The following is a 15,394-nucleotide window of genomic DNA, read 5'->3' on the forward strand; positions in this document are numbered from 1 at the left end:
CAGCAAGGCTTGATGAAAAGACAGTGCTCGTCAATACAGGACTATTGCTCCCATCATTGTGCTGCCTCTGCGCAATTCTGCCACCTCAGTGGAATGCTCCCAGAACTGTTGAGGTGAAATAGCACTAAACCATGGGTTTTCCCCACATACAGTGTTTGGTGTCTTTAGATAGCTAATGTTGTGGGACATAGTCTGGTGTCATTGGTGTCTTTGTGCAGCCTAAGTAAATAAAAGACCCAGGACACAATTTAAGGATTTACGGTAGTTTGAACCTGCATCCTCTTGACTCGCACCACTGCACACTTAGCATAGAGTCCTAATAGACATAGAAACCCAGGATACCTGCACCTGTAGTCACTTGCCTATACACCAGTGCCGTCACAAGATAAGTGTATCATTGTAGACTATACAGGCCACAGGCACGTCCATGTCTACATAGATAGATAGTGCTCATATAGAGCCACACTATTGGCGGACATTTGCAGTTCCTTTTGTTGAAATTTTAGAAAAGAGGAGCTGTTGGAACTTATCTTTTGGGGTCAGATAAAGGAGAACAAAATTAAATTAACCCTGTTCCAGTAGCACCTGGTCAGACTTCACGTGTTTCCTTCACCTCATGGATATTTCTGCCTTTTGCTGTATTTTGGGGGTTCGTACATGGTACTGTGCTCACCATTGGGCAGATTGTTTACGGTTCAAACCTCTCAAAGAATTCATAATCTTAGAGCAGCGCTCCAGGCGTCCCTCTCCCCAGCAATGCATTCTAGCTCCTCCTGGGGATCCCGAGGCGTTCCCTGGCCAGGAGAGATATATAATCTCTCCTGCGGGCTCTGGGTCTCCCTCGGGGTCTCCGCCCAGTTGGACGAGCCCGGAAAACCTCCAAAGGGAGGCGCCCGGGAGGCATCCTGATCAGATGCCCGAACCACCTCAATTGGCTCCTTTCGACGCGAAGGAGCAGCGGCTCTACTCCGAGCTCCCTCCGGATGTCCAAGCTCCTCACCCTATCTCCAAGGCTGAGCCCGGCCACCCTACGGAGGAAGCTCATTTCGGCCGCTTGTATACGCGATCTCGTTCTTTCCGTCACTACCCAAAGCTCGTGACCATAGATGAGGGTTGGGACGTAGATCGACCAGTAAATCGAGAGCTTCGCCTTCCGGCTCAGCTCCCTCTTCACCACAACGGTCCGGTGCAACGCCTGCATTACTGCTGACGCTGCACCGGTCCGCCTGTCGATCTCACGCTCCCTTCTACCCTCACTCGTGAACAAGACCCCGAGATACTTGAACTCCTTCACTTGGGGCAAAGACTCGTTCCCAACCCGGAGGGAGCAATCCACCGTTTTCCAGCAGAGAACCATGGCCTCGGACTTGGAGGTGCTGACTCTCATCCCGGCCGCTTCACACTCGGCTGCAAACCGCTCCATTTGATCCGACCAAGCAGGAGACCATCCACCCAGAACAATGCAGGATTAAGGGCCTTGCTCAAGGGCCCAATGGCTGTGCGGATCTTATTCTGGCTACACCAGGAATCGAATCACCGACCTTGCAGGTCCCAGTCATGTAACTTAACCACTACACTACAGGCCGCCCTTTTTGCCAAGACCTTCTGTTGCTTACCAGATCATCGAATACTGTCACCATTTCTATGAAATGCTGTGAGTCCTGTGTGGTTTCTTGCCTGTTTAGGCCGTGGCGCTATGTCAAGGCGTATTCCCGACTAAAGCAGGCGTCAATGAGAACGCATTCTCAACCACCGCCGCTCAGCGTTTCCGCGATTGGCTTTATCTACTTTTAAGACCAGGTTTTTAGTTTTTTCCACTTTACAAAAATGTTGTCTTTTTTCTCACAGACTTTTCAATAATAATGATGTTTGGATTGTGCGTATCTCAATTTCTTTATTGATTTATGAGTATTTATATTGATACATAAAGACCCCTAAGCATGCAGCCAAATGCTACAGTTAGCAATGTTGGCATGTTTATTGCATTTGGATTATGATTGACAGCGTGTCTTTAGGGACAGCACATATGAGACACAGATATGTTTGCAGGGGATGATGAATGGCACACCATCCTGAAGGCGAATGCCTTTTATGGGATTGCAAGGTGTTTCCTAATGCAAATCATCATGACCGGGCGGGTGCATTCAATTTACAAAAAATTGTTTTTCATCACAAATTCACCTAAGACATGCACAAAATCATGTTTCATGAATCCGACCTCAGTTCTGTCGTGGAAATATCCTTTATTCCTACTTCAGGGTGTGAAGAACCCTGTTCAACACAACAACACCTTTGAGTACCTTATTCGTACTTGCAAGCCATTCAAGAATGGGGGTATGTGCTTACTGACACTTTCCCCAAAATGCAAGAGGGGTAGTCTGTCTTCATACCATTTTGCTTTGCGTGATAGAATATTATGAGCTGTTAAAGAATTTTCCAGTCTCACAATGTCCAAGTTACAATGTCAGGATTCCTGAAGATTTTTACTGCCAAAGGGTGTGTGTGTCACATTGATTGCTGATTAGGGGGTTTGTGTGGACACTTTAAATAAATAAAAGTCAGGGCTTAATGTCATATCTTATCTTTCCGCTTTGTAAGGTATACCTTTCTTGAAAACATGTTATTCCCCCATGTGAATATCTCTCTTTCTCAGTCAGCAAAAGTCAGCTCAAAGTATTTTGAAGTTTGAAACTCAGATTCCCGTTATGAAACGTTACATGCTGCAGTGTTTTAGCACAATGCCTTAATGTGTCAAAAATACTGTTTGTACTTACTTATAATTCTTAAAGCTTTTAAAACAATAAAACAATTAGAAAATGTACCTCTACATTTTTTCAGAGGAAAAGCTTTGGGAATGTAAGGCCCAATGCTTCCTTTAGCAAAGTTTGCCATGTTCAACAGGTTACTTTCAAAGCATCCTCGTGTGCTCTGCATATTTATCCAGTGAAACATTTGTTGTTTCCTCGTGCTAAATCCTGGGTGAAGAGACAAACATTCTCAGGAAGGACAGTTTGGTGTATTCTTATTGCTGCCTGTGCCAGAACTGATTTAAGTAGGAGCAGCCATTTTGAGCCAACCTGAAAATATCACAGGCTTCAATTCAAGAGTGTAAAAAGTAGTTCCTTGAAAGAAATCAAAGAAATAAAGACGTAATTTATTTCATTCATTTAATTTATTGTTCTGAAAGGTACACAAGGTGTATTGTATACAAAATGGAATTTCATTCAGAAGTAACTTTGGAATATTAGCTGATTGATGGAGGTCGGAAGGGAAGACTCATTTATGTTCACGCAGTTTCTGCAACAGTTGCTCTTCATCTGCCCCGGAAAATTCATCAATCTGGGACAGAAATGTAGGATGAGTGAATTTAGAAGAAATTAGGCTCAACAAAAGTCAACAAAAAAGGACTATGCATTGCATAAACATCAATGAAAGCATACATATGAAAAGGAACCAGTGTACACACATTATATGTTACACAGCAGGAGACAGTACTGGTCTTTGCTGAATCGAGAAACTGATTCAGACGGCTACTTCAAAACTATTGAAACAGAATGAGAGAGAGACAGATGGCCAAAATAAAAGTAATATAATCATCATTTCCCGATTAAACATTACATAAAAGGTGTTCAGCTGACTGGGTGCTAATTGTACCTTTTTCCCATTTTTGTAGAACTGGAATGTTGGCATGCACTTGATCTCGCATTTTCCTGAAACGTCCTGCAGAAAGAGGGCAGAAACACCACAAATGACCCAATAAAACAACCAATAACAACCTCTGCGTGCATCAGTTTACCGAACCCCACACAATAAAATGCATAAAATTACCCCTCATAAGACAATACTGATTGTTCCAAAGCACAGAATCAAAGAGGGAACTGGGTTCATCTCATTTCTTTTTTGGATAAGTACATTCGTAGTTCATTGAGAAGTCACATATGAATATGTGCTGAAAGCACTTTCATTGTGTACAAGAGCACAGCAGGGAAAAGCATCATCTCTTGGCGAGGTTCTGGCCTACATTTTCCTCTCATTTAGACCAGGTAAGCACACAACTCTGGACACCAAAATGGACACCAAAATGGAAAGCCAAATGCTTTTTTTCTTGTGTCTAGGACTTATAATGGCTAATGGCTTCCCTGACTTGCTCAACTCTGGTCCCCATGTTGCCATAAGCCAATAATAGACTCCAAAGGCAATCATGTGCCCTTATACCTGCAGTAAGGAAACAATTGAACATGCCCGACTATTCAGAAACACCTGTGAAGCAATTTGTCCAAAACATTATGCTGTCCTGCTACGTATAAAAGTTTCAATAAACCTAAAACAAATGTCCATAAATAAAAATTCTGAATGAACACATGTAAATTGTTTGATCACAAATATTCAATTATGGACTACAGAGCCAAATCAAGGCAAACTAATACGATTTGCCCTTACCGAAGCTTCATCCACATCCACCTTCAGAAACACAACACTGCTGAACTCTGGGTTCTCCGAATGACCCTGTCAAAAGGGAGGCAGGTGATCAAAAGGAAGGTCAGCGTTTCTCCACATATCACACAGCTCAATCCATCATACTGCTACACAAACTGCCCTGTACATGTTGGTCAATGCATTTCCTGTAGTACTGCTAGATGGAACAACATTCTGAAGAAAACACTCACTTCAAATATCGGACCGATTCTCCGACAGGGAGGGCACCATGTAGCGGTGAAGTCCACCACAACCAGCTTGTCACCAGCATCCTTCAAGGCCTGATCAAATCCATCCTTTCAAGAGAGACAAAGAAAACACACTTTATAGTTCACACACGCACACTTCAGTCTTAAGTTTGCCTTACCTTAAGTGTCTTGCTGCTGGTGTGCACCCTTTCAATTAAACTACAAGGATTTCATTACAAATGTCATTTTAGCTACAATTTTGGTCATCATATTTGTTGGAGTCATATTGACACATTATACATATTGACAGTTAATTCATGCATTTTCAATTTTTAGATCATTCGTTTTACATGTCATTCACACTTAATACTAGGTGGCATATTGATCATGGTAGATTCGCACTTATGCGACCCAAGTCAGATGGGACCGTGTCACTGTGCTTGTGTTTGAATATGCGAAGAACGCCACGATTAGCCTACAGATTATTTACTCCGCCACCCTCAAATTCTACGCGTGGATATCCGATGACTAAGATCATAGAATCCACAGCAAAGACCGACGATATCCCACAGTGCAAATGCACAGCCAACTTGAGACAGAAACGCATCCTAAAAAAAATTCTAGACAAGAGAGGTTTCAAAGTTGGACTAAGGCGCCCAAGGCTACGATTTTCCATCTGGCTGAGCCTCATATTTACCATGCCATGGTTCAGCACATGGTTACACGCCCAACACTACGGTCTACCAAACTAATACTGCCATGCCACACATATAGACTAATAAAGTTACTTTCCCAACTGCCCGGAGCTCATGGACCACTCCAACCGGCCCCCTGGACCCCACTCTGAGGTCGTAGACTGCGGCACGCTTCGACACATCCTGGAGGCTATTGCCGGGTTCCTTCCTATCGGAGAATTTTCTCGCCACTCTTTGAGTGGTTTTCTCCCCGAAAGAGAGTAGTTTACTTATATGCCATTCGGGGGCTCAGGGCTGATATGTTTTATTCTCTTCGGTGCTAGTATGTAAAGCGTCTTCTATGTAACAGCCTTCTGTGAAAAGCGCTATGCAGACATAAATTGAATGGAATCACAGTACAGTGCGAAAGTCTTAGGCACCTGTATAACATTCTGTACAGATAAGATTCTTTCAAAAATAATTGTACTATTTGGTCCTAAATAAACGTACTATACATTTTACATTACATTTGAGTCATTTGGCAGAATAGTTAAAAACTGAATCAAATCAATATTTTTTGGGACCACCCTTCGGCGTTAAAACTGCATCACTTCTCTGAGAGCCAACGCTGTCCTGCAGTTCTATAAGACAATCAGCAGAGAGGTTGTTCCAAGCATGTTGCCACAGTTCTTCTGCAGACTTCGGTTGGCTCCTTGCTTCTGATATCAGACAGCCTTGATCAAGTTTTTATGTAAAACGCAGTCAATTGCTTACAGTAATATGTTACTTTTTTAAAATTCATTAAATACTAAATTATTTAATTTAAAATTTAAATATTTTCGGAAAATGAATATTTGGATATCTCAAATGTGTTTTTATACTAACACACACAAAATAAGCACATATATAGCCTATATAATAAAGTCTAGGGTACCTAAGACTTCTGCACAGTACTGTATACCACACTAAACATTTGCGGTTTGTTTCTTACCTCATTTTCGATGTGTTTGACCATTTTGATGAAGTGTTAATCGCAGTGAGGGCCGTGTGGTTTGCTTCCTGCGCAGGCTGTGGCGTTAATGTGAAGGTGTGTCCCTGACGGAAGCGTTTATATCTGCGAGAACGCCCCATTCCTCCGAGTAATGCTGTAGGATATTCTTCTCAAGTCAGCAGGCCCTCGCTAGATAACCCATGTAAACACCGCCCCGGTTTTCTACAGCTTTCCGGCATGGTGGAATCAAACCGAAAGCTTACTTTCATTTTTACCGGAAACTGTGTAATCACATTCATGATACATTGCCTGGCAACTTTTACCGTTCGTTCTTCATTTCGGCCAAACATTTGTAATCAGGTTAAGGGGAATTGACAACCTTGATTATTTGCAAGATTTCTATTGATACATCATAATTTATTGGAAACCTGATATACTGTCACAGGGGCCAAGTGGAAAAGGTTCAATCAAGACAAAGAAAATATTAAAAGGAAAAAAAACTTCTATGTTTAATGCCAGCTCATTATACTTCAAAGGGAATATGACAATTAATTTGACCATATGATTTAATTCACACAATGGAATTTCATTCAAAGATGAAGGGAAGACTCATTTATGAGCTTTCAGTTTCTCCTCCAGTGTCGTTGGGCTGCAACCAGAGAATTCATCAATCTGGAACAGAAAAGTAATACATTTAAAGTTAAAGATTTGTAGACCGGTATGGGCAAACAAACAAACAAAAAAAACAAAAAAACGGATAAAACATTAACAATAGCATATGCACCCCGTGGCCACTTTACCCATCTTATACTGCAGGGGTGTCAAACTAGTCCTTGAGGGCTGCATTGTCTATAGGTTTTTGTAGTTTATTTTGATCAGTAGACAATTAAAGCCTTGAGGAAAAAGGTGTCTGCACTCTTTGGCAGGCCTGTTGTGTAGTGGTTAAGGTACATGACTGGGACCCGCAAGGTCGGTGGTTTGTTCCGTGTTGACCATGTTGACAAAGGGTCAGCAAGGCTTGATGAAAAGACAGTGCTCGTCAATACAGGACTATTGCTCCCATCATTGTGCTGCCTCTGCGCAATTCTGCCACCTCAGGGAATGCTCCCAGAACTGATGAGGTGAAATAGCACTGTATAAACCATGGGTTTTCCCCACATACAGTGTTTGGTGTCTTTAGATAGCTAATGTTGTGGGAAATAGTTTGGTGTCATTGGTGGTGTAGTACACTGGTTGCTGAATAAAGATCTTGAGACACCATTTTGAAATATACCATATTAAACTACATTATTGGCATTTGGCAGACACTCTTATCCAGAGCAAAGTACAGTTGATTAGACTAAGCAGGAGACAATCCTTCCCTGGAGCAATGCAGGGTTAAGGGCCTTGCTCAAGGGCCCAACGGCTGCGCGGATCTTATTGTGGCTACACTAGGGATCGAACGACCAACCTTGCAGGTCCCAGTCATGTACCTTAACCGCTACACTACAGGCCGCCCTCACAGGTAATGCAAGTTACCAGTGAGTCAGCATCCAGCTGTGCTACAAAGGTTAACCAGATTTGTTAGACATACAGAGATAACATCAGCACAACCATTGTTGTTACCGCAAGTCCTCGTCTACATCGATGGACAGCGATCATATAGAGCCACACTATTGGCGGACATTTCAGTTCCTTTTGTTGCACTGTTAGAACAGAGGAGCAGTTGGAACTTATCTTTTGGGGTCAGATAAAGGAGAACAAAATTAAATAAACCCTGTTCCAGTAGCACCTGGTCAGACTACACGCGTTTCCTTCACCTCATGGATATTTCTGCCTTTTGCTGTATTTTGGGGGTTTGTACATGGTACTGTGCCCACCATTGGGCAGATTGTTTACGGTTCAAACCTCTCAAAGAATTCATAATCTTAGAGCAGTGCACTGTAAAGTGTATTGGCAATTTTGCATAATAACGTTATGCACTATACTTGCATATTGCAATATACAATTTTTCAAAACAATTATTATCCAAAGTGACTTGTGGGGTTAAGGGCCTCACTCAAGGGTCCAAGAGCTGCGCAGACTTCATCCACTATGCTACAGGCTGCCTTTACCATGTTAGAGTGAGACTGTTTATATCCCCACCCATGTTAGTGAGGCTGTTTAATAACCCTGCTGCCCATGTTAGTGAGGCAGTTAAATAACCCTGCTGCCCATGTTAGTGAGGCAGTTAAATAACCCTGCCCATGTTAGTGAGGCTGTTTAATAACCCTGCTGCCCAAGTTAGTGAGGCAGTTAAATAACCCTGCCCATGTTTGTGAGGCTGTTTAATAACCCTGCTGCCCATGTTAGTGAGGCTGTTAAATAACCCTGCTGCCCATGTTAGTGAGGCTGTTTAATAACCCTGCTGCCCAAGTTAGTGAGGCAGTTAAATAACCCTGCCCATGTTTGTGAGGCTGTTTAATAACCCTGCTGCCCATGTTAGTGAGGCTGTTAAATAACCCTGCCCATGTTAGTGAGGCTGTTTAATAACCCTGCTGCCCATGTTAGTGAGGCTGTTAAATAACCCTGCCCATGTTAGTGAGGCTGTTTAATAACCCTGCCCATGTTAGTGTGAGACTGTTTATAACCCTGCCCATGTTAGAATGAGACTTTACTGTATCTGACCCTTTTTTTCCAAAACGTAACACTTGCCACTTGGAACAGTCAGTGAGACTAGCTGCTGCTAGCGTGTCGGTGTCTTATGTAATATCATCTAGCTACCCAAGTTACCTACATACCAGATAAAATTCTGTTACCGTGATAACGTTGCCAAACATTACGGTCTCATGTTAACTTAGAACTTTAGATGAGCCTGATCTATGTTTGCACTGTCTCTCCCCATGTTATGTCTATTGACAATTAATCATCAAAATGTTACATTTTGAGGCCTAATTCAAATTTAATAAACTAAACAGTTGTGAAATTAGGAAAAGCAAAAAAATATATATATATATGGGTATCCATGACACAGAATGGCGCAACGTAGCTATACCAAAATCAGTAGTTGGCAAGCCCGTTGCCATTGTAGTAGACCTGCGAAATGGCATTGAGATTGAAACGGGTGAGATACTGAAATGTGCCATTTTCAAATGGAAGCGCCAACCCATGCAAACATATGATACCGCTACCACACTCACTATAATATAGCCATCATACTCCATTAAAACGGATTACAAAAAAATAGTTCCTGGTACCTTTTTCCCATTTTTGTAGAAGTGGAATGTTGGCATGCTTTTAATACCACACTCTTCGGAAACATCCTGGGGAAGGAGGGCAGAAAGACCATAAATTACCAAATAAAACAACCAATAAACAACCTCTGCATGCATCAGTTTAGCAAACCTCACACAAAATTAAGACACATTAAAATACCTCGTAATTGCCCATCCTCATAAAACAATATTGACTGTTCTAAAGCTCAGAATCAATCAGGAAAATGGGCTCATCTCATCTCTTTCCGTGTATGAGCACATTAAGAAGTATGAGTAGCTCATTGAGAAGTCTAAGGGGGCTCTTATGTGCTGAAAGCAGTTTCATGGTGCACAAGGGCAGGAAACAATCTGTTGGAAAGAGCGTAATCTCTCCGCTAGGTTCTGGCCTCTCACTTAGACGAGACCAGCACAAGCATCTGGACAGGTGTGCCCAAAACGGAAAGCCAAATGCCAAAGGCAGACTGGCAAAACAAGCCCTGCGAACACCATTTTTGGACAATGTCTCCATTAAAAGACGGGTGGGCGCCCTAGCAATGCACAAGCTTACCAGCTTACCCACTCCACCCTCCTTTACTCCACTCCCCCACTCCACCCTCCTTTACTCCACTCCCCCACTCCACCCTCCTTTACTCCACTCCCCCACTGCCACCCTCCATTACTCCACTCCACCCTCCTTTACTCCACTCCTCCACTCCACCCTCCTTTACTCCACTCCCCCACTCCACCCTCCTTTACTCCACTCCTCCACTCCACCCTCCTTTACTCCACCCTCCTTTACTCCACTCCCCCACTCCACCCTCCTTTACTCCACTCCTCCACTCCACCCTCCTTTACTCCACTCCTCCACTCCACCCTCCTTTACTCCACTCCTCCACTCCACCCTCCTTTACTCCACTCCCCCACTCCACCCTCCTTTACTCCACTCCCCCACTGTCACCCTCCATTACTACACTCCTCCACTCCACCCTCCTTTACTCCACTCCACCCTCCTTTACTCCACTCCCCCACTCCACCCTCCTTTACTCCACTCCCCCACTACCACTTTGATTACAAATATATAATTGTGGATTACAGAGCCAAATGAAAAGAAAAGAAGTTTTTTTTTCCCCCCACCTTTCAGGCAAAGAAATACGATTTGCTCTTACCTGAGCATCGTCCACATCCACCTTCAGAAACACAACGCAGCTGAAGTCTGGGTTCTCCGAATGAGCCTGCAGAAAGGAGGGTGATCATGACATTACATTAATGGCACTTGGCAATAGTTCTTATCCAGAGCAACGTACAGTTGATTAGACAAAGCAGGAGACAATCCTCCCCTGGAGCAACGCAGGGTTAAGGGCCTTGCGCAAGGGCCCAAGGGCTGTATCTTATTGTGGCTACACCGGGGATCGAACCAGCGACCATGCGGGTCCCAGTCCTTTACCTTAACCGCTACGCTACAGGCCGCCCCGATGCGCTAGCCAGGCCTGTACCGCTCTTGCTTCTCAGATCCCTTCATTTTCCCTCCCTCTTCTGGTTGCTGCCGCATATGTTGTTGAATGGTGTTGGTGTTGAATACCAGTGCGGTTGTTCCTGGTCTTTCAGCATCTCGGTGTTTGTGGACTCACACAGTTTATCAGATGTTGGAGCCCAAAAAAAAAAAAAAAAAAAAAAAAAAAAAAAAGGAGGGGCAGAGACCGCATCCCTTCTACCAATTGCTGCCGTTCCTCCTGGTGTTCTAGAAACGCGCCCTACAGAGTTTCCCATGTTACCCGGTCGGCAAAATCACACTCATTGGCAGTCTGTGGAACCATATGGAAAAAGGAGGGTGGGTGGGTGGGGTTGGTATATGGGATGCAGAGAACTGGCCTTTAAATTAATTGGTCTGAACGGTTTGTTTTTTCTTTCATCGAAAATGTATATGATAAATAATCCACCACTCCAAACTCCTTTCTACATTGTTGGGTCCCCTGCTGCATCGCTGAAGCAGTTTAGGGCGGCCTGTAGCGTAGTGGTTAAGGTAAATGACTGGGACACGCAAGGTTGGTGGTTCTAATCCCGGTGTAGCCATAATAAGCCGTTGGGCCCTTGAGCAAGGCCCTTAACCCAGCATTGCTCCAGGGGAAGATTGTCTCCTACTTAGTCTAGTCAACTGTACGTCACTCTGGATAAGAGCGTCTGCCAAATGCCAATACACAGGTGATCAGTACTACATTGATGATATCATCAACTGGTAAAAAGGGGAAATAATTTTGAAGAAAACACTCACTTTAAATTGAGGGCCAATCATCTGACAGGGCCCACACCATGTAGCGGTGAAGTCCACCACAACCAGCTTGTCACCAGCATCCTTCAAGGCCTTATTAAATCCATCCTTTCAAGAGAGACAAAGAAAACACACTTTATTGTTCACACACGCACACTTCAGTCTTAAGTTTGCCTTACCTTAAGTGTCTTGCTGCTGGTGTGCATCCTTTCAATTCAACAAGCACTCAATTAGATGTTATTTAGCTTTAGTTATTTAGCTACAATTCTGGTTAAAAAATGTCATCCAGGGATCAGATACTATGACATTTTCTACCCAAACTATATGCCCTTCACAATTTCTCTATGAACAAATGGCTATTATTGGGTTGGGTTTAGTGGCAGATGAAGCAAACATTCTTGTTTCAGTTTCTTGGTGATTAAAATGCAGAATATTAAGGTTGGGTCCCATTTGCGACGAAGACCCATCATAAAAAAAAAGACAAATGGGTCCGTTATAGATTTAAGGTTTCATTTCAGATACTTCGAATCTATGCGGTGGGACAATTTGCACCACTGCAGATGTGGAGCCGGGGAGGGAAATTTGCTGAAAATGTTTTTAAATGTGCTTGAAAACAGCGGAAAATGCTAAATTCCATCAATGTTAAATGCAGGACCCCGACGGCACCGAAAAACAGGCAGATTTCACTGCCATTCCATTGTTTACATTAATGGAGCTCGAAAATGGTGATGCAACAATAGCTTTTACTGGTTTAATTCACGCGCTCATACATGGCAGTTGGTGGAATTTCGAACTGTAAAAGGTGTGACTAGCCAGGTCAATATTTTCGCTGGATACTCGGTATGTCCAGCCTTATAAGTCCAAAGTCCCTGGTTACTTTTTAATAGTTTCACAAGATTTTGACAATAGACGTGTCAGACTTCAATCATGTTAACGCTCTCGAGCGTGCGCCTACGTTTAAGTAGCAAATAACCGTGTTGTATCCTTCTAACGTAAATTACATAGCAACTGAACTCTGATCACGCGGAATCACCGATAGCGGCTAAGAGAAATGAATGACGATTCAGAAAATGTATAACTTTTAAAGGTTTAAAACAATCCTATGGTGGGACTTTTGCATTTTTGGACGGTGTGACCGAAATTTTCGGTGCCGTTGAACGTAATCGAATGCTTTTATTTATATCGTTCGAATGACCAAGCGCCGTTAAAAAGCAAATTGTATGGCTTTGTGCTATTCGCGTATGCTAGCGACATCATGCTAAAATCGTACAGGGACCAGTAAAGGCTTAGAACACGCTAGCACTTAGTTATTGTAAGTTTGATCACCTCTACTGTGAAGTAAAAAAGTGGACAAATTACGTTTTCTGTGAGAAATGTATTGGCGAACTCACGTGAACACACAGCGGTCTACATTCTGAAGCTCCACTTTGCCCTCGCTACCATTAGCCAACTAGTTAGCCAAGATACGAAAGTCCCATTATCTATTCGAAACGACTCCACGTTTACATTACAAATCTAAGTTAATGTCTGTCGATTGTTAGATTTATAGATTTAGGTTTCATATCTTGGCAAGATACGAAAGTCCCATTACAAATCTAAGTTAATGTCTGTCGATTGTTAGATTGCTAGCTCGCTAACTTAGTAGGCAAAACTGAGGCCCTAAGGCTACGGTTTTGGATCTTACGAAATTACGTAGCTACCTTGCCAAGTTGCACATTTCAGCACATGGTTAGCACTACTGCATTACAAACTAGCCATGTTAGCTAGCCATGCTGGCGTGGGGCAAGTGATCTGCACATATTGAAGTAAGTTAGCGGACTATGCCACACCAAAACCGAAATTTGATTGTGCCATTGCCGTCAACCGATGATTTCTGTTTCTTACCAGATCATCGATTACTGTCAACATTTTTATTAAATGCTGTGAGTCCCGTGTGGTTCCTTTCCTGCTTAGGCCGTGGTGCTATGTCAAGGCGTGTTCCCGACGGAAGCGAACGTCAGTGAGAACGCATTCCCAACTACCGCCTATCAGCGTTCCCGTGATTGGCCATCCGCGGCTAAATTTTACGTGCGATAACCAATGGAAACGGGGTGGAAGAAATGTTCGGGAAGTCAGAATTGAAAGAATATTTTAAGATATTTTGTAAACTAAACTGTCTTTCCCGTGTAAATTTGATAAATTCCTTAGCTGCTACTATGATGAGTCTGGAGATATTTTTAATTAAATGAACCCTATATGGGATCCCTTCCTCCATAAGTTTCACCACATGCAGTACCATGTAATTCCATCAGAGGGAGGAAGGCTGAAATTGTTGTAGTATTAGATGCCATGCATTTTGAAATATGGCGGGTGGTCTTTATTTTTTAATATTTTATATTTTTAATATAAACTGGCAATCAAATTGTATATAACCAAAATAAGCATTTACAAGCATTACAAGCTCACAATGCGTTAATTCAAACTACACGTTAAAATGTCTCCGGGCTCAGCCATGTGGTAGCGAATGCCTTGTTCTTTCTTAATGTGGCGTCAATTTAGATTTCCTTAAACTGTCAACCAAAATAGGCATTTACAGTGCATTCTAAGGCCTGGGACAAAGAGCGATTATGTCTTGATGTGCCTCAATATTAGATTTAGAATCGTACAACTAAGAAGTGCACATTCTCAGGGTACTTTTATACATTTTGGTTTCACAGTGTAGAAATTGCAGAACTGTTTATGCATAGTCCCCCCATTTCAGGGCACCATAGCGTTTGGGACACATGGCTTCACAATAATGTAATTGCTCAGGAGTGTTTAATTGTGGGGCAATATGGCTCAGGCAGTAAGAGCAGTCATCTGGCAGTCGGAGGGTTGCCGGTTCGATCCCCCGCCCAGGCTGTGTCGAAGTGTCCCTCAGCAAGACACCTAACCCCCAATTGCTCCTGACGAGCTGGTTGGTGCCTTGCATGGCAGCCAATCGCCATCGGTGTGTGAGTGTGTATGAATGGGTGAATGAGAAGCATCAATTGTACAGTGCTTTGGATAAAGGCGCTATATAAATGCCAACCATTTAATTGTCGGTATAATGCAGTTATGAGAGTTTTCAGCACCTAGTCTTTCCTCTAGTCTTCACCTTTGGAAACTATTATTGTTGTTTATCAACACAAGGACCAAAGTTGTGCCAATGAAAGCCAAAGAAGCCATTATGAGAATGAGAGCCAAGAATAAAACGGTTAGAGACATTGGTCAAACCTTAGGCTTAGTGTGTAAACCTTAGGTGTGTGTGTGTGTGTGTGTGTGTGTGTGTGTGTGTGTGTGTGTGTGTGTGTGTGTGTGTGTGTGTGTGTGTGTGGAGTACAGAGGTAAGCATATAAATGATGGGTCTCTGTCCCAAACATTATGGCAGGCACTATACATACATTACACGGTTACAAAGGGTTAATTGAAATAAAATACACAAAAAGTCAAATGTCTACCCCATGCGATCACTAAGAACTCCATGTTAATGTCATCTCGCTTTTGACAGACCTTTGATTAGTTTTCACAGTGCCAATTACATTTAAAATAACCAAATTAAACATTCATGCATTATACATTAACAAATG

At 42.9% G+C, this 15,394-nt stretch overlaps 2 protein-coding genes across 2 annotated transcripts; both read right to left on the minus strand.

Moving 5' to 3' along the window:
* Positions 1 to 3,153: 3,153 nt before the first annotated feature.
* On the minus strand, positions 3,154 to 6,571 carry LOC133134679 (thioredoxin-like). The gene is made up of 5 exons (XM_061250954.1): positions 6,330 to 6,571; positions 4,668 to 4,772; positions 4,441 to 4,506; positions 3,655 to 3,720; positions 3,154 to 3,339 (listed from the first exon to the last, which is right to left on the minus strand). The coding sequence occupies exons 1-5, from the start codon at positions 6,351 to 6,353 to the stop codon at positions 3,277 to 3,279; spliced, it is 324 nt and encodes a 107-aa protein (XP_061106938.1). The 5' UTR covers positions 6,354 to 6,571; the 3' UTR covers positions 3,154 to 3,276.
* Positions 6,572 to 6,713: 142 nt separating this feature from the next.
* Positions 6,714 to 13,849, minus strand: LOC133134677 (thioredoxin-like). Its single transcript, XM_061250951.1, has 5 exons — positions 13,692 to 13,849; positions 11,811 to 11,915; positions 10,708 to 10,773; positions 9,545 to 9,610; positions 6,714 to 7,001 (listed from the first exon to the last, which is right to left on the minus strand). The coding sequence occupies exons 1-5, from the start codon at positions 13,713 to 13,715 to the stop codon at positions 6,939 to 6,941; spliced, it is 324 nt and encodes a 107-aa protein (XP_061106935.1). The 5' UTR covers positions 13,716 to 13,849; the 3' UTR covers positions 6,714 to 6,938.
* Between the last annotated feature and the right edge of the window lie 1,545 nt (positions 13,850 to 15,394).

Source organism: Conger conger, chromosome 8 (genome assembly GCF_963514075.1).
Source record: "Conger conger chromosome 8, fConCon1.1, whole genome shotgun sequence".
Classification (NCBI taxonomy): Eukaryota; Metazoa; Chordata; class Actinopteri; order Anguilliformes; family Congridae; genus Conger; species Conger conger.